Source organism: Sciurus vulgaris (genome assembly GCF_902686455.1).
Source record: "Sciurus vulgaris genome assembly, chromosome: 4".
Lineage (NCBI taxonomy): Eukaryota > Metazoa > Chordata > Mammalia > Rodentia > Sciuridae > Sciurus > Sciurus vulgaris.
The window spans coordinates 28,955,893-28,974,618 of NC_136464.1; the positions used below are offsets into that span (position 1 = coordinate 28,955,893).

At 35.2% G+C, this 18,726-nt stretch overlaps 1 protein-coding gene across 2 annotated transcripts in view; it reads left to right on the top strand.

Annotated features, from left to right (window-relative positions):
* CHUK (component of inhibitor of nuclear factor kappa B kinase complex) overlaps positions 1-18,726 on the top strand; it is a 39,072-nt gene that overhangs the window by 18,075 nt on the left and 2,271 nt on the right. The window contains exons 12-19 of one of the 2 annotated variants that reach the window (XM_079137322.1): positions 5,699-5,822; positions 6,516-6,667; positions 9,148-9,209; positions 10,063-10,172; positions 10,788-10,837; positions 15,479-15,575; positions 16,028-16,175; positions 16,725-16,838. In XM_079137322.1, coding sequence (XP_078993448.1) covers positions 5,699-5,822; positions 6,516-6,667; positions 9,148-9,209; positions 10,063-10,172; positions 10,788-10,837; positions 15,479-15,575; positions 16,028-16,175; positions 16,725-16,838 — 857 coding nt within the window. Of the gene's footprint in view, positions 1-5,698; positions 5,823-6,515; positions 6,668-9,147; positions 9,210-10,062; positions 10,173-10,787; positions 10,838-15,478; positions 15,576-16,027; positions 16,176-16,724; positions 16,856-18,726 lie in introns of both variants that reach the window. The other variant, XM_079137321.1, reaches the window with a different exon arrangement.

The window sequence follows — 18,726 nt, forward strand, 5'->3', positions numbered from 1 at the left end:
GTTTGTTTTGTGTGTATCATTCATAATTGGGGTTTCTATATATGGTAAAAAATAGATTTATGTCTTTGGAAGGCGAAAAGGTAGATTTTAAATCACTACCTGATTCTTCATTTAGGAGGATAGGGCTTTCACAGATCGGAAAATGAAACTGCACCCTTAATTAAATCTACTTTTGAACTGTTCCTTCATTATCTATGAGTATTTATTATCTATGAAATATTTATTTCTCACCTGCCTCCCCTGCCAGGGATTTGAATCCTGGACTTTATAGATGCTAGGTAATTACTTTCTACCACTGAGCTACATCTTGCCCTTAAATATTTATTCCATTTTAACTGAAGAATATTGCTTGATGCTCAAATGTTTTAATTTATCCTATGAAGATGATTCTTTTCTTTTGAACAAGTTAAATAATGAATTTATGTCTACTCAAACTAAAATTGGGCACAAAATTATAAAATCAAGAACAAACTTAGAACCAGGTCAGGCACAGTGGCACACGCCTGTAAACCCACTGGCTCAGGAGGCTGAGGCAGGAGGATCGAGAGTTCAAAGCCAGCCTCAGCAACTTAGAGAGGCCCTAAGCAACTCCCTGTGACCCTGTCTCTAAATAAAATATGAAAAAAGGGCTGGGGATGTGGCTCAGTGGTTAAATGCCCCTGATTTCAACCCCTGGTACCCCCCCTTCAAAAAAAAAAAATTGGAACCAGACATAGTGGCATATGCCTTGTAATCCAAGAACTTGGGAGAATAAGGCAGGAGGATCGAAACTTCAAAAACAACCTCTGAAACTTAATAAGACCCTTCCTCAAAACATTAAGCCAAGCATCGTGGTGCATGCCTATAATCCCAGCAACTCAGAAGTCTGAGACAAGAGGATCATAAATTCAAGGCCAGCCTCAGCAACTCAGCAAGGAACTAAGCAACTTAGACCCTGTCTCAAAGTAAAAAATAAAAAGGACTGGGGATGTGGCTCAGGGGTAAAGCACTTCAGGACTCAAACCCCAGTACCAAAAAATTAATCATTTTAAAAGGCTGAGAATGTACCTCAGTGGTAGAGCTGCTCTGGTAGGGTTCAATCCCCAGACCCAAAATCAAGAACAAAATTGGGCATGGTGCTAAAATATATATAATCTTTACAGTGCTGTGTTACCTTTTCATTAGCTTTCCTTTTAATTTTTTTTTCAAAATTGAGAAATAGTTTACATTGCTCAAATTGATGATATATTTTTGTATATATATGTAGATATGTGTATATATACATTTATATATATCTATATAATCCACACCACAATCAAGACAGGGAACATTTCTTCACCTCAGAAGTTCCCTCATTCTGTTTTCAAGTCAATCCCCTTCCCCAGATTTTAACTTTTTTGCTGCAAGACTCTTTGTAGAACCAGTTTTAGATTTATAAAAAAAACTTGAGCAGATAGTAGAGTTCTCATGTAACTGCCCTTCCTTATACATACAGTTCCCCTGTTGTTAACATCTTATATTAGTATGACACATTTGTTACAATTTTGAACCCATAGGTTATTATTATGTAATAAAGTAATATTATTTAGATTTCCTTAATTTTTATCTTATGTCCTTTTACTGTTCTAAGATCTCATGCAGGATACCACATTACATTTAGTTGTAGCTCCTGAAGCTCCTCTGGACTGTTAGTTTCTCAGAATTTTTATAATTTTGATGACCTTGACAGTTTTGAGGAGGATTGATCAAGTATTTTGTAGGATACCCCTATATTAGAATTTGTCTTCTTTTTTTTTTTGCTTATAATTTAGACTGAGAATTTGGGTCTTTTTTTTTTTTTTTTTTGCTTTTTATTTATTTATTTTTTTTTTATTGTAAACAAATGGGATACATGTTGTTTCTCTGTTTGTACATGGCGTAAAGGCATACCATTTGTGTAATCATAAATTTACATAGAGTAATGTTGTTTGATTCATTCTGTTATTTTTTTCCCTTCCCCCCACCCCTCCCACCCCTCTTTACCCTCTATACAGTAGTTCCTTCCTCCATACTTGCCCCCCTCCCTAACCCTAACTCTAACCCTTCCCTCCCCCCCATTATGTGTCAACCTCCACTTATTAGCGATATCATTCGTCCTTTGGCTTTTTGAGATTGGCTTATCTCACTTAGCATGATATTCTCCAATTTCATCCATTTGCCTGCAAATGTCATAATTTTATCATTCTTTATGGCTGAGTAATATTCCATAGTATATATATACCACAGTTTCTTTATCCACTCATCAATTGAAGGGCATCTAGGTTGGTTCCACAGTCTGGCTATTGTGAATTGAGCAGCTATGAACATTGATGTGGCTGTATTTCTGTAGTATGCAGATTTTAAGTCCTTTGGGTATAGGCCAAGGAGTGGGATAGCTGGGTCAAATGGTGGTTCCATTCCAAGTTTTCTAAGGAATCTCCACACTGCTTTCCATAGTGGCTGCACTAATTTGCAGCCCCACCAGCAGTGTATGAGTGTACCTTTCTCCCCACATCCTCGCCAACACCTGCTGTTGCTCGTATTCTTGATAATCGCCATTCTAATTGGGGTGAGATGGAACCTTAGGGTGGTTTTGATTTGCATTTCTCTTATTACTAGAGATGTTGAACATTTTTCCATATGTTTGTTGATTGCTTGTAGATCTTCTTCTGTGAAGTGTCTATTCATTTCCTTAGCCCATTTGTTGACTGGACTGTTTGAATTCTTGGAGTAGAGTTTTTTGAGTTCTTTATAGATTCTGGAGATTAGTGCTCTATCTGAAGTATGATTGGCAAAGATATTCTCCCACTCTGTAGGCTCTTTCTTCGCATTGCTGATAGTTTCCTTTGCTGAGAGAAAGCTTTTTAGTTTGAATCTATCCCAGTGGTTGATTCTAGCTTTTATTTCTTGTGCTATGGGAGTCCCGTTAAGGAAGTCTGGTCCTAGACCAACAAGGTGAAGATTTGGACCTACTTTTTCTTCTATAATCTGCAGGGTCTCTGGTCTGATTCCGAGGTCCTTAATCCATTTTGAGTTTAGTTTCGTGCATGGTGAGAGATATGGGTTTAGTTTCATTCTGTTGCATATGGATTTCCAATTCTCCCAGCACCATTTGTTGAAGAGGCTATCTTTTCTCCATTGCATATTTTTGGCCCCTTTGTCTAGTATGAGAAAATTGTATTTATTTGGGTTTGTGTCCGTGTCCTCTATTCTGTACCATTGATCTACCTTTCTATTTTGGTACCAATACCATGCCGTTTTTGTTACTATTGCTTTGTAGTAGAGTTGAAGATCTGGTATTGCAATACCCCCTGTTTCACTCTTCCTGCTAAGGATTGCTTTAGCTATTCTGGGTTTCTTATTCTTCCAGATGAATTTCATAATTGCCTGCTCTATTTCTGTAAGGTACGTCATTGGGATTTTAATTGGAATTGCATTGAATTTGTATAGCACTTTAGGTAGTATGGCCATTTTGACAATATTAATTCTTCCTATCCAAGAACATGGAAGATCTTTCCATCTTCTAAGGTGTTCTTTAATTTCTTTCTTTAGTGTTGTATAGTTCTCATTGTAGAGGTCTTTCACTTCTTTTGTGAGATTGATTCCCAAGTATTTTATTTTTTTTGATGCTATTGTGAATGGGGTAGTTTTCCTAATTTCTCTTTCTGAAGATTCATCACTTATGTATAAAAATGCGTTGGATTTATGGGCATTGATCTTGTAACCTGCTACTTTACTGAAATCACTTATGAGTTCTAAGAGTTTTCTGGTGGAATTTCCAGGTTCCTCTAAATATATAATCATGTCATCAGCGAACAGGGATAGTTTGAGTTCTTCTTTTCCAATTCGTATCCCTTTAATTTCTTTGGTTTGTCTAATTGCTCTGGCTAGAGTCTCAAGAACGATGTTGAATAGAAGTGGTGAAAGAGGGCATCCCTGCCTTGTTCCAGTTTTTAGGGGGAATGCTTTCAGTTTTACACCATTTAGAATGATATTAGCCATGGGCTTAGCACAAATGGCCTTTACAATATTAAGGAATGTTCCCACTATCCCTATTTTTTCTAGTGTTTTGAGCATGAAGGGGTGCTGTATTTTATCAAATGCTTTTTCTGCATCTATTGAAATAATCATGTGATTCTTGACTTTAAGTCTATTAATATGGTGAATTACGTTTATTGATTTCCTGATGTTGAACCAACCTTGCATCCCTGGGATGAAACCCACTTGATCATGGTGCACTATCTTTTTAATATGTTTTTGTATGCGATTTGCTAAAATTTTGTTGAGAATTTTTGCGTCGATGTTCATTAAGGATATTGGTGTGAAATTTTCTTTCCTTGATGAGTCTCTGTCTGGTTTAGGTATCAGTGTGATATTGGCTTCGTAGAATGAGTTTGGGAGGGTTCCCTCCTCTTCTATTTTATGGAATACTTTGAGAAGTATTGGAATGAGCTCTTCCTTAAAGGTTTTGTAGAACTCGGCTGAGAACCCATCTGGTCCCGGACTTTTCTTTGTTGGTAGGCTTTTGATGACTTCTTCTATTTCAGTACTTGAAATTGAATTTGGGTCTTTTTGAGAGAAAGGTCACAGAAGTAAAGTGACATTTTTATTGCATGTTAAGTACATACTATCCTAGTACACGTTTTATGACTTCTGGTATTGACCTTATTACCTGGCTGAAGTAATGTTTTTAAGTTCTCTCCACTGTAACAGTGTAACAGTTAATTGTCCCCCCCCTCCTTTACATACTCTACTCTTTAAATGAAGTCACTGTGTAAAACCACATTTAAGGAGTGGGGAGTTAAGCTCCACTTCTTCAGGGTAGGGTATCTACATAATTCACTTGAAATTCTTGTACATTCAGAGATTTATCTTTTCTCTGCCATTTATTAATTTATTCAGTGATTTTTTTCCTATTGTTTTGGGCTCATGGAATTTTTTTATACTTTGAATTATAAAATAATACTAATTTATTGCTCAAATTGTTCCATCTATGGCCATTAAGAACTTTTCTCACTGGCTTCTCTACCTGTCTTTCATGTTCCCATCAATGAATTGTTATTTTTTATTTATTTATTTATTTTTGTTTCTTTAGTACTTTCTTTCTTACATTCTGGCACTGCTTTCTAGGTTCATCTTACATGTTTACTACCCAAGTCTTAAAATTAACCATTTCTGTAAGGAACCCTGGTTCCTTTTATTAGAGAATAAAGAATGGGCAAGAGGTAATAAAAAATTAGTTAATTTTTTAAAGTCTGGCATAACTTATTAATATACCATTTACTCTGTATGCTTTCTTGAAGCTGAGTTGGTTGTCAGGAGATATTTATTATTTAGAAACAGGAAAGGCTGGATTTAGAACTTGAAAGGATTAAAGAATTTGAATTAGCAGAGATAAAAAGAGTATTCCAGATTCGGAAGAAGCAAGAAAAAAGGGCAGATATAGGAATAATCTCCAACTGTAAGGGTAGTGATTATGCCATTCACTTTTATTTCCCCTTGTATTTGGAGTTGGGTTTGTGTATTACAGGTACTCGGTATACTTATATGGAAGTGGATAAGCAGAAATACTTTCTAACATCTGTTTCTAGCATTTGTGGGAATGCCATTTGTGTAGACAGGAAATCAAAGAGTAGTAAATGAACTCTTAACTTTGTGAAAAGTAACTCATTTCCCCTTTTCCTCGTCTTTTTGCTTATAGTACAAGACAGCAAAATACAGCTTCCAATTATACAGCTACGTAAAGTATGGGCTGAAGCAGTGCACTATGTGTCTGGGCTAAAAGAAGACTATAGCAGGCTCTTTCAGGGACAAAGAGCAGCAATGTAAGTGGAGTTTATTCTTTTTTTTTTTTTCCTTTTGGTGCTGGGGATTGAACCCAGGGCCTTGTGCATTTAAGGCAGGCACTCTACCAACTGAGCTATATCCCCAGCCCCTGAGTTTATTCTTTATAAACACAATATCATGTACATAATATACTCAAGAATTAATTTTGGGCTACAAACACAATATCATGTACATAATATACTCAAGAATTAATTTTGCGCTGCAGTTATAGCTCAGTGGTAAAGTGCTTGCCTAGCATGTGTGAAACACTGGAGTTCGAGTCTCAGTACCATATAAAAATAAGCAAATAAAATAAAGATCTAAAAAATACAATAATAAAAAAAGACAATAAATTTTGCTAGTTTTCACTAATCAATGTTACATTTAATACCAAAATATTTTGAACAATTTTAAATGTAATATTCTGATCAGACTTGTAGATTTCTTACTGATGTCATCAAATTGCAATGACTTAATAGTATGTCTTGAACTGTCCTTCTATAAGAAAATTGTTCATCACAGAATATCAGAGGCAGGAAGTCTTCAAAGACAAGATGCTAAAGATGAGCTATCTTAGATTGATGACAGACATTTAGGTTTGGGCCTTCAGTAATTTATGTTATAAAATTTTTATCCAATGTTTCTGAATGCCAATAGTATTTTTTGTTTTGTTTTGTTTTGCCATGGCTTAGGTTAAGTCTTCTTAGATATAATGCTAACTTGACAAAAATGAAGAACACTTTGATCTCAGCATCACAGCAACTGAAAGCTAAATTGGAGTTTTTTCACAAAAGCATTCAGCTTGACTTGGAGAGATATAGTGAACAAATGACTTATGGGATATGTAAGTATCTGGTGTAATGTGTAAAGGAGTGTCTAGCCTTGAAGCAATCTGCTCTCTTACCTTCTTGACTCAGCCAGTTGTCACTTACTTTCACATTTAGAACAGGAGACAGAATAACTTAGGTCATCATAAACCATGTTTGTTTTAAATATTAGCTCTTTTTAAAAATTCCTTAGTTGAGCAACTTAGTTTCATAATCGAAGTAAGATTATTTAGGTCTAAAAAGGCTAAATAATATTAAAACAAACAAAGAATCTGAATTTCAAATCTCATTTTAAAAATAAATAAAAAATTTATACTGGATACAGAATCTATACTGGGGCAACTTCTTAGCCAGTGCTATGGACTTAATGTTCATGACCCCCCCCCAAATTTATATATTGAAATAACTGATTCCCAACATAATGGTATTGGGAGGTAGGACCATCCGGAGGTTTTTAGGTCATGAGCCTGGAGCCCTTGTGAATGAACTTGGTGCCCTTATAATAGAGGCCTGAGTAAGGTTTCCTTACCCTTTTTGACATGTGAGAACACAGTGAGAACACAACCATCTATGAATCAGAAAACAGGCCCTCATCAGATACCATCTTGGATTTCCTGGCCTTTGTAACCGGGAAATTTTTGTTGTTTATATGCTACCTAGTTTATGCTTTTTTCGTTTGTTTGTTTGTTTGTTTTGATTTGTTTTTAACATAGCAGTTCAAATGAATTAGCACAGTCAGGGGAGTCTTAAACAACTTATCTTACTGTCAATAATAATGATAATTCCAAGGTTGTTTCTTTCTAAACCATCTACTAAGGAATTCTTTTGTTTTTTATTGTACTCAGTCTCTAGATTTCCAGTATTTGACTTCAGACTTATGTTCCATGGAATTTACTAAGCAACTATAAAAAGCACAGTTAAAATTCAAATAAACTGAAGGGATCATCACAAGCATTTCTGTTTTGTTTCATGAAACAATTCTTTTTTAGGAAACAAATATTGTTTGTAGACTTGTCCTAAGGAAGATATGTGTACCTCAGGATAAATCACCAAAAGTGTCCTACTAAGATGAATACATTTACTCTTCAAGTTGGTTATGTAATTGATTTTTTTTTAATTTATGTATTATAGGCATTCTGGTGAATGACATTGCAGTTATTTCATTAAAATATCTTTGACTTTATATATATGAATGTACCACAATGAATTTTGCCTTTATGTATCTCTATAAAGCACTATTTTAAAAAATCTGTAATAAATAGAAGAAACACCAGTTAAGTAGAAGAAGGTGAACGGGAGTAGGGAGGAAAGGAGGGAAAGGTGTAGTACTGGGGATTGAAGTGGCACATATTATATTCCATACTTGTATGATTACGTCAAAATGAACCCCAATTTTATGTATAAATATAATGCACTAATAAAAACATTAAAAAAATCTTTGACTTCTCAAAGGCATACTGTATAACTGTTAGAAGAACAAGATAAACCAAGCATCATGGCACATGCCTGTAATCTCAATTTGGGAGGCTGAGGCAGGAGGATAGCAAGTTTAAGACCAACCTCAACAACTCAGTGAAGCCCTAAGTTAACAAGACCCTGTCTAAAAATAAAAAATGAAAAGGGCTTGGAATGTGGCTCAGTGGTAGTGTACCTCTAGGTTCATTCAATCCCCAGTACCAAAATAATAATAGTAACAATAATAATATAAATATATACTGATATTAAAAGATCACTTGGATCTTTAATTGGCCGTGCTATTTTAAGTTGTGGAAAAACTGAAGAAAAAAGTGTGTATATGATAGTGATATCCCGTGGGGTTTAGGGTAGAGGGGAGGAAGAGGGTCTTTTCTTTTTTTATACTCTTTTATACTATTTGATCTTTTAAAAACATGTTCATGAATTACTTTAAAAAATTTTTTTTGAGGAGAAAATCTGTATTACTGTATAGAACTTCTGCAAGATATCAAAAAAACAAGATACCATAGCTGGGTGACTTCAAACAATAGAAATATATTGTCTCACAATTCTGGAGGCCGAAAGTCCAAAATCAAGATGTTAGTAGAGCCATCCATCCCTTTGACACCTATAGTAAAGAATCCTTCCTTATTTTTTTTCTAGCTTCCTCTGCTTTGCCAGCAAACCTTGATGTTCCTTGGCTTGCAGCTGTATCACTTTAGTCTGTGCCTCAGTTTTCATATGTCATTGTCCCCTTTTGTGTCTGTATTCCTGTGTCTCTTTTTATAAGTACACTGGTCATATTTCATTAAGAGCCCACCCTTTTCCAGTGCATCTTCAGCTGCTTATATCTATTATGACCCTGTTGCCAATAAGGTCACATTCTGAGGTGTTAGACGTTCCAGTTGCAATATGTCTTTTTGGGGGACACAATTCAACCCATAATACATCTTTGATATTGATGCAGCAAGGAAGCAGACAAGCTAGTAATTAAAGCTGTGGCTATTTCTGAGATAACCAATTTAGAATTTTTTTTTTTAAGCTTCAGAAAAAATGCTAAAAGCATGGAAAGAAATGGAAGAAAAGGCCATTCACTATGCTGAGGTAAAAGCACTGAGCTCATTCTGTGTACTTATTAATTCTTGATGTCTCCCTTAGAAATTGTCATTGGTTTTGGTATATAAAGAATGTTTGTTATTCTTGAATTTCAGACAGATACCTAGTAGATGCTTTGTATATAGAGAAGAAGGTACTGTAGTAGATAAAAACAAGGGCTTTGGGCAAATTACTTGGTTTCATGGAGCTTCAGTTTCTATTATGTCATACATACATATTATATTTTAGTAGTTTTATGAAGATTAGGTGGGAGTTAATAATAAATAAATGGTGGGTATTACTATTATTTTTATGACTTGTTTGGAAAAGACAGCTGCACATCCTAGTTTATACTGGGACAGTACCAGTTTATACCTGATGTCTTCCCATAATTATCAAGAGTACTGTCTTTCACTCTCAAAATTATACTGGTTTAGACAATAAATTTATATAGTCTGCCTAGGTATAGATCATTCTCTAGTAGTAGATTCCTTCCTAATCTTGTAAGTTTGTCCATGGTCTTAACTTGTTGCTTTCCTTGGTATCAGTATATAACTTCCCTGAGGATATGGGTGGGGTGTCAGATGCAAGCAATACTAGTCATTTTGGTGGCTACTTTTTTTGCCTTGTTAGTGATGCATCTATCTTTTTGCTTCTCTAGAGGAATAAGAAAATGCTAGTAGTTTACTGTTGTTAGGAGAGAAAAAAGAGAAGTATAGGAATAAGTATGTTCGTAGTGAAAGATTGTCAGAATCTGAAGGATAAAAAGCTTTTAAAAGAATTAGTGTTTTTTATTATTTGGTTCTACTACCACAGCAGACCCATTCTCTATCCTTAAGATCTGAGTTTTGTTTTGTTTTAGGTTGGTGTCATTGGATACCTTGAGGATCAGATTATGTCTTTGCACACTGAAATCATGGAGCTACAGAAAAGTCCATATGGAAGACGTCAGGGAGACTTGATGGAATCTCTGTAAGGATGTATTTGTGTTTTTGGACTTGATTTCTGTAACTTTTTGTAGCATTGTTCTTTCTTTTATCTGGAAGGTTTAGCCTCTGTATGGCTCTTTGCTATAGTTTTCCTTTCTCTAAATAGGCATCATATTTAAAAAGAAAGGTCACAGAAAATTTTGGAAATAATTGTCTTTTTTAATCAAAGCATCTGTTTCTTGTGAGTGTTAAAATTTTCCAAGTATATCTAAATTACAAACTATTTCCCTACTTATACTTCTGGCCCAAGGTATTGCTTATCTACTTTAGTGAGGTTAACTTCTGAAGTGTCTGGATTAGAAACCAGATTTTCTCTTAAATCACAAGCCATAAGTTCTGCAAATTTAAATGTTTCTGGTAAAAGGATATTCTATTTGTGGTGAAAGATCAGAGCAGATGTGAAGTATGTTAAGCTTCACATATTAGTAATTTGTATTGTTCTTGCTTATTACTCAGTGAAATGCTCTGTAAAATATTCATTGGCAATTTGAATTTGCTTTAAAATGGAATCATTCAACTCACCAGTAGTATTCATTTCAAATTGTGGATTAGTGAAGTCATTAAACTACCTTCACAGAGAAGCATTTCTTTTTTGTAGGGAACAACGTGCAATTGATCTATATAAGCAGTTAAAGCACAGGCCGGCAGGTAAGACACCTCTATCACAGTACTTGATGGCATTTTAGGAAATTGTCACTAGCTTAACAAATTTGGAGGGTTTAAAAATTTAAACCGTGAGGGGGCAGGGAATCCTGGTGATCCCAGGGGGCCTATACATACTAGACAAGTGCTCCACTGGTGAGCTCCATTCCCCAACTCCTAAATTTAAAAATTTTAAAAATCTCCAAAAATACTGTTGAGTATTACCATTGAGACATTGATGGTATAATAGCTTTAAATTTGTGATGATGTAAGGAGTTAGAAAGGGAAAGTAATAAGGAAATTGAGGTAGAAAAGTGTTCTAAAAGGAAGTGAAAAGAAGGAATGGAAGAGAGAAAGGAACTGGAAGAGAAAGAGGAAACAGAAAAATCTGTGGAAAGATGCAGGCATGGGGAGTGCTGCTTAAGATTAGAGAAGTTGGAAAGAATTTGATGCAGTGTGCTCAGGTGTGGAATAGTGAGAGAAAGCCCATAGGCTAGGCAAAAACAGTTTACCTTGAAAATGCTGCCTTCATCTGCATTGGTTATTGATTGCTTGTATAATTGGCAAAAACAATTCCTGTTGAACATCTGCTAAATACAGAACATAGTCTGCTGGAAAGAGTGATGATTGGGAATCTGAAGGCTTGAATTCAAGATTGGGTACTTTTTGATCAAATGATCTCGGGCAAATCTCCCCATATCTCATTTTTGTTTTCTATAAAATAGAGTTAAAACCAGGCTTTCCTCAGTTGACTATGTTCTAGTAATGTATTTAAGAGGATGTTTGTGAAAATGCTTTGAAAGCTATAAGGTATTATGCACCTGCAAGATATTAAAAATTTGTTATGAAAACTTACAGAAGAAATAAAAAGTGAGATCTGTGCAGTATAATGAAATATTCTTAAATTCTAAAAGATTATATAGGTTTCATACCTTAAAATTTTGAACACATAAACAACACATGCAGATTAATATGCATGTGAAATTGTGTTTGTTTATTCATTCTTTTTTTTAAGCATGGGGGATTGAACCCAGGCATATTAAGACATATGCATGTAGCACTTAACGTGGTTGAGAAAATACAGTATGACTGGAGTGTAGAGGTTCAGAAGGAGAGAGAAAAGATGGCTGGATCATAAAGGATCTGGTATGTCATGGTAAAGAGTTTGGATTTCACCATGCTAAAAAAATTTATTACAGAATGCCATGTTCAAATTAGCATTTTAGAAATGCTACTCCAGTGGTATTGTCAATAATGGATTAAAGTGTGGCTAGGCTAGTGACAGGGGCATCACTTATGAATTTATTAGAACAATCATAGCTCAGTACAGGATGTGTTATGAACTAAGGCAGAGACCCTGAATTTTGACAGTGAGGTAAAGTGGAGGGGGGAAAAGCAAGAAAGAGATTTAGGAGGTATAACTCATAGTGTTGGGTGACAGTTTGAATACTAATGGCTGGGGGTTGGGTTGGGAGTCATGAATGCCTCCCAAGTTTGTGGTGAGGGCAGCTGGTTACTTGATGGGACCAGGGAAATATAGGAAGGATAACAGATTAGATGGGAAAAGAATATGAGTTCTTTTTTTTTTAACATATTGATATTAATGTGTCAGTGGAACATTCAAATAGACATGTCTAATGTTTTATGTATATATGTGTTTATATACAAGTATATGTGCCTATATATGTGACACATATATATACACATATGTACATATGTATACACAGTTAGTGGAGATGTCTGGCTTACCTGTTTAGCTCTTTGGGGAATATTCATCCATAAAACTGAAGAGATGACCTTGAAAAAGCAGGATAAGTAGGAAAGCCAAGGTTGGAAACTTAGGGAATACCAGCATTTACAAAGTGAATTGAAGCAGAGGAACCTGCAAAGAAGATTGAGAAATGGTCAGGGTACATAAAGGAGATTTTAAGAAAGAAATGGAAAAGTTTCAAGGAAAAGGGAGGCAACAGAGTCAAATGCTACAGAGGTATGGATAATGATGAAAATGTGAATGAAAATATTCAATGAACTTTAGCAGTTTGTACATTATTGGTGACCTTGCAAAGTATAATGGCCTTTAGGTAACAGAAGAAACCAGATTATAGTAGGTTGAGGAGGGACTGAGACAAGAAGAAATGGAGAAATTAAATCTAGGCCAGCAGTTATCAAAGTGTGACTCATGGACCCCTGAGGATCTTTGAATTTTTTTGGTCGGTGAGGTCAAAACCATTTTCATAATATTAGGACATTATTTTCTTTCTTTTTTTTTTTTTTTAATTTTAACACATTGACATTTCCCACTAATGGTCCAAAAGCATCATTGGGTAAGATGGCTTGCATTATAGTGTGAATCAAGACTATAGGACCAGACTATGCTAATAGCCACATTTTTTACCATCATACATTCAGTTTTTTAAAAAAGCCAATTTCATTTCAAAATGTCCTTGATACAGCAGTAAAAATATAATTTTAGTTGTTTCCCTTGAGTACATATCTTTTTTTTTTTTTTTTCTTAAACCAAGGACTAATTTTATTTTGTTTGTTTGTTTATTTATTTATTTATTTATTTAGTGGTGCTGGGGATTGAACCCAGGGCCTTGTGCATAAGCGACAAGCACTCAACCAACATATCTTTTTAATATACTGTGTGATGGTCAGGCGCAGTGGCACACGCCCGTAATCCCAGCAGCTTGGGAGGCTGAGGCAGGAGGATCAGAAGTTTAAAGCCAGCTTCAGCAAAAGCAAGGCACTAAGCAACTTTGTGAGACCCTGTCTCTAAATAAAATACAAAGTAGCGCTGGGGATGTGGCTCAGTGATCAAGTACCCCTAAGTTTGATCCCCGGTACCCCCCCCAATATATATATATATATATATATATGCTGTGTGATGGAAAGGGAAGTACTTATAAAGTGTTTCTGCTGTACAGTGAAGTATGATGTTTGTCTTACAACCATTTCACTAATTGTTTACATCAGATGTCTTGCCTCTTCTTTCATGGAATGCCATTTTTACTGGAAAGAGTGACTGTTAGCCAAACTATGATTATTCAGATTTGGGTATGTAGCAGGTATTTCCATGGAAATTAAGTGGAAATAAAAAGTTAAGGGAAATAACATTGTCATCAATGATAGAATTTCATGATTCAAGCAAAAAATTAGAATTTTAGACACCTTTATCTAACAAATGTAATTTGTTAATTTCTCAATAAAGACTTGTAAGATTGATGAAATCAAAAAAGATTTGCAAACTATGTAAAACCATGCCAGTTTACTCACTAAAATTTTGTTTTAGATTAGTTATTTTTAATAAATATGTTAATAGACAATGCATTTGTTTTTATTTTTTGTTTTTGCAGTAGTGGGGATTGAACCCAGGGACACTATACCACTGAGGTACATCCCTAGTCCTGTGATTTTTATAATTTTGAAATAGGGTCTTGCTAAGTTATCAGGCTAGATTCAAAATCACAATCCTCCTTCCTCAGCGTCCTGAGTCATTGAGATTACAGTCATGTGCCACCACGCCTAGAAGATTTGTTTTAAGTAAATTAATACGTAAATACTTTAAATTTTATTTTAATATCTGAAAAACACTTTGGGATACTCAAGAAGTGTTGAGTTTATAAAATGGTCCTGAGACCAAAGAGAATGAAAATTGCTTATCTAGACTATTCTTTTCAGATTTTTGTCTGTTTAAGGAAAGAAGAGAGGTGAGGAACTAAAAGGAGTGGACTCAAGGGAGTTTATATTCAGTAGGAAGACTTAGTGTATTTATGTGCTTGGGAGTCCAAAAGCCAGTGGAAAGGAAGTCCCTGAACAGATTTGGCTTGGGAAAACAGTTTGGGTTGGGAGAATAGTGGGAGGGGCTAGCCCGATGCTACTGATACTAAGAGGAGGAATGGGTGCAGATACAGATGCTTTTGTGGGAGTAGGTGTTGGAAGGTCGAGGTCTTACTGTCTTATAGCCTTCCATACTGAAGTGAGAAATGAGGTTAATTTTAATGCAAGAAGTGATAACCTCATAGATTTGAGGACCGTGCTAAAGATTTTTAAAACTTGGTGTATACAATGGAAGATCTTGCTGATCCAGAATATATTAAGAATTCAGAGCAGAAGTAAAAATATGTGAATTAGTAGTATTGGCAACAGAGTGTACAATAATAGAAGTTTTTTGTGGATAGTTTATTAGCTTGGATATAATTATAGTAACTGATAGAGCAGATAATTGGATTGATCTAGGGTTAGGATTTTACTGATAAAATACGAAAAGATAAAAATGTTGGAGGTAGTAACAAATTAGTGACTCAAGTGACAAGTTATGATTAAAGCTTTCAAATAAAACAAGTCTTAATTCTTTTTTCTTTAATCAGCATTATTTGACTCCTAGTCTTCTGACCAATGAATCACACACGCACTATACACAAACACATTTAACTATTTTTCCACATATAATTACCACTTAGCTATATCCCTAACCCTTGAATTTATTTGTAAATAATCTTAAAGTCTTTATCTAATTTTTAATTTAAATGGAGGCATTTATTCGATTAGTTTCAGATTTTTAGATGTTTTCAAGGAATTTTATGTTTGGAGGCTGATATGGTCTGCAAAAGAGAGGTTATGTCCACTGACCAAAGTCTTTTATAGATCACTCCTACAGCGATAGCACAGAGATGGTGAAGATCATTGTGCATACCGTGCAGAGTCAAGACCGTGTTCTCAAGGAGCTGTTTGGTCATCTGAGGTAGAAAAATTGCTTTATTCCTTTTCTAAGGAGTCAGTATACGTTTTTTTTTGTTTGTTTGTTTGTTTGGTTTGATTTGGTTTTTTGGTGGTGCTGGGGATTGAACCCAGGGCCTTGTGTTTTGCTAGGCAAGCACTCTACCAACTGAGCTATATCCCCAGCCTTAAAAAGCCAGTATATTGTAACATATATACTGTTATTTTCAAGTAACATGTCCTTTTGAAGCACGATACCCTTCTTTGGCAAATATACCAGGCCAAAGAAAAGTTCTGGCAATATATTGGATAGCTTCACCACAGTTGTATAACACTTATAAATCCTATTTCTGTCTCTTTGGAGAGCAGTCATTAAATGTGATGCTAATTATGGTTCATTTCTCCTACTGGGTTTGGAGTATGGTGTACATTCTTGAGGGATGTGGAAAGTATCTGACGCTGATTTAATTTCTCCAGCAAGTTGTTGGGCTGTAAGCAGAAGATTATTGATATACTCCCCAAAGTGGAAGTGGCCCTCAGTAACATCAAAGAAGCTGACAATACTGTCATGTTTATGCAGGGAAAAAGGCAGAAAGAAATATGGCATCTCCTTAAAATTGCCTGTGTAAGTACTTATTAATGAATTAATGTTACATTAAATTACTGTTATTCTCTACAAAAGAGATTTTTATCAGCATGAGCTGTGTCCTCTTGATGATGTGTACTTTGTATTGGATTGATGTTCATGCTCCTTGCTTAGTGTCTGACTAGCAACGAAGGTGCAGGGCTTCTGTACTGTCACTCTCCTTTGCAGTCCCTCTGTTTTTATAGTCCTTCTGGGCACTGGACCACTATGGTGTCCCAAACCAACTTGAGGAGAGACATGATGCACAAATTAATGAAACCAACCCTTTGTTCAACTGGGCTTTTTTCCCTCCAATTAAAGTGGTTTTAGAAGAGTAGACATTTGGTTTTAGTCAGTGAAGAAAAGGGCCAAGAACAGGATAGTTAGTAGTGGTGTATAAATGTAGGAATAGTTTTATTAAGAAATACTCTGGTTGTACATATAAGTAGTGATGGACATGTTAAGTCTTATGTTGTATGATAAAAAAAACTGTGTGAATCAACAGAGGTTCTTGCCTGTAATCTTTTATTGATTTTAATCCCCTTTCAGACACAGAGTTCTGCCCGGTCCCTGGTTGGATCCAGTCTAGAAGGTGCAGTAAACCCTCAGGCATCAGCATGGCTGCCAACTTTAGCAGAACTTGAACAACCTCTGTCTTGCGTGGTAACTCCTCAAGATGGGTGGGTTCACTTTGTAACAATAGATAGTTGTTTTTTTAGAGCAGTGGTTGGAATGAGGCAGTAAGAGTATAGTGGTTAAGGCAGTCTTCAGTGCCTTCAGACCAGGTTTGAGTCTTGACTGTCCCTCTCTAATCATCTTGGACAATTTACTTGAGTATTTTAGTGTTCTTTTTAAAAAAAAAAAAAACCTATAAAATGAGAATGTCTTAGAACTGCTGTGAAAATTTGATTAGACAAAATATATAAAATTTTAGGAAATAATCATTTAGCAATTATTACTTATAATTATTAGCTCAATACATTCTCTAAGACCTTTATGTTATTGGCTTATCGATTTCTTTTACCCAAACCTTATTCCTTCCTTAACCATTTATCTCTGTAAGGAATTTTGCATTTATCATTTTGGGATTCTTGATTATCCTTTTAATAAATTGTTGAGATCTACTTTACTTTATAACTTAGTATTTCTAAATCCAGACTTTTTTCAGTGTCTTAAATCAATTTTGCAAATAGGATCTCAAGTTTGAAGCACTGTATTTTCTTTAGCTCTTCTGCTAAAAGCTGAATAACTATCCGTTTCTATTATTTTCTCAGTATAAGATGTGCAGTAACCAGTCATTGGCCCTTTGCTAGCTTGTGTATTGTCGCTTTTCTCACAACTCATGAAGATCTCTACAGCACCAACATTTCCTGGAAACTCCTCCCATAATTAGTTTTGCAGAAATGCAGCCATGTTACATCACTACTTAGGAGATCATGCAGTTGCACATTCTGTACTCTACTTACATGAGAAAAAGCACATGGCAGGAAGGCAAGCTGATATCAGGTATTTTATTTTTTTAAGGAAAGCAAGTTCCAGAATATATCTTGGGATCATTATAGATTTGGCCCAAAGTATGTATAATACATCTACAAATATAGCATAGGTTATAATTAATTATATAGACATTAGGAAACATTCTATTAGACTTTAAGGAAGTAAATTTTAATACATTTTTAACCTTTTGCTTTCATTAAATACATTTAGGTTTGTTAGGGGTTGCTAATGGTTACAAATGTTACCTCTACAGGTAATTTCCAACTGGAGGTTATGGTTGTTTGCAAAAGTATATCTGATGGGCATTTACTTTTTTTAAATATGTTTTTAGTTGTAGATGGACATAATACCTTTATTTTATTTATTTTTTTTTTATGTGGTGCTGACGATCGAACCTAGTGCCTTACTTGTGCTAGGCAAGCGCTCTACCACTGAGCTACAACTCCAGCCCCTGATGAGCATTTAAAATATATTTTCTGTAGGAAAATATTATTAAAGGAAAACTGATTTCAGTTATAATATACCTGTGGTACCTAACTACCAAGGATTAGGAACTGTTAGGCTGTTTTTTCATCTGTTGAATAAGAGCTGAATCAGCATTTAATTCTAAGCTGATAGTGGTTATAATCCATGGCCTAGAACTGATTAAGGTAGAGGAGGGACTGAGGGTTGGTAAGAGGAAAGTATGAAGTGGAAAACTTAAACCAGGATCTCCATCAAATTGAAACTTCCAGGATACATCGAGATTCTAGGTAGCAATGCTATCACACTGTTTTCTTCTGTGATTCTCAGGAATCAGCTTGCTTGTTTTCCTTTTCATTGCTATCTGTAGTTTCCAACCAGAGTTTTTCACCTTCCCTGATCTCTGCAGAATAGATTGTACTTTTGAATCTTCTCTCCTACATTTGTGTTTATGAAGTAAGCATGCTAGTGGTTTTGCTACATGTAAGGAAAGGAAACATTCCAGAAATACATTTTGTCTGTGCCACAAGGATCTTTGTCCCCCACACCCAGTTAGCATTTTCAGGGGGAGAAAAGTTGTATACAAGTGCCA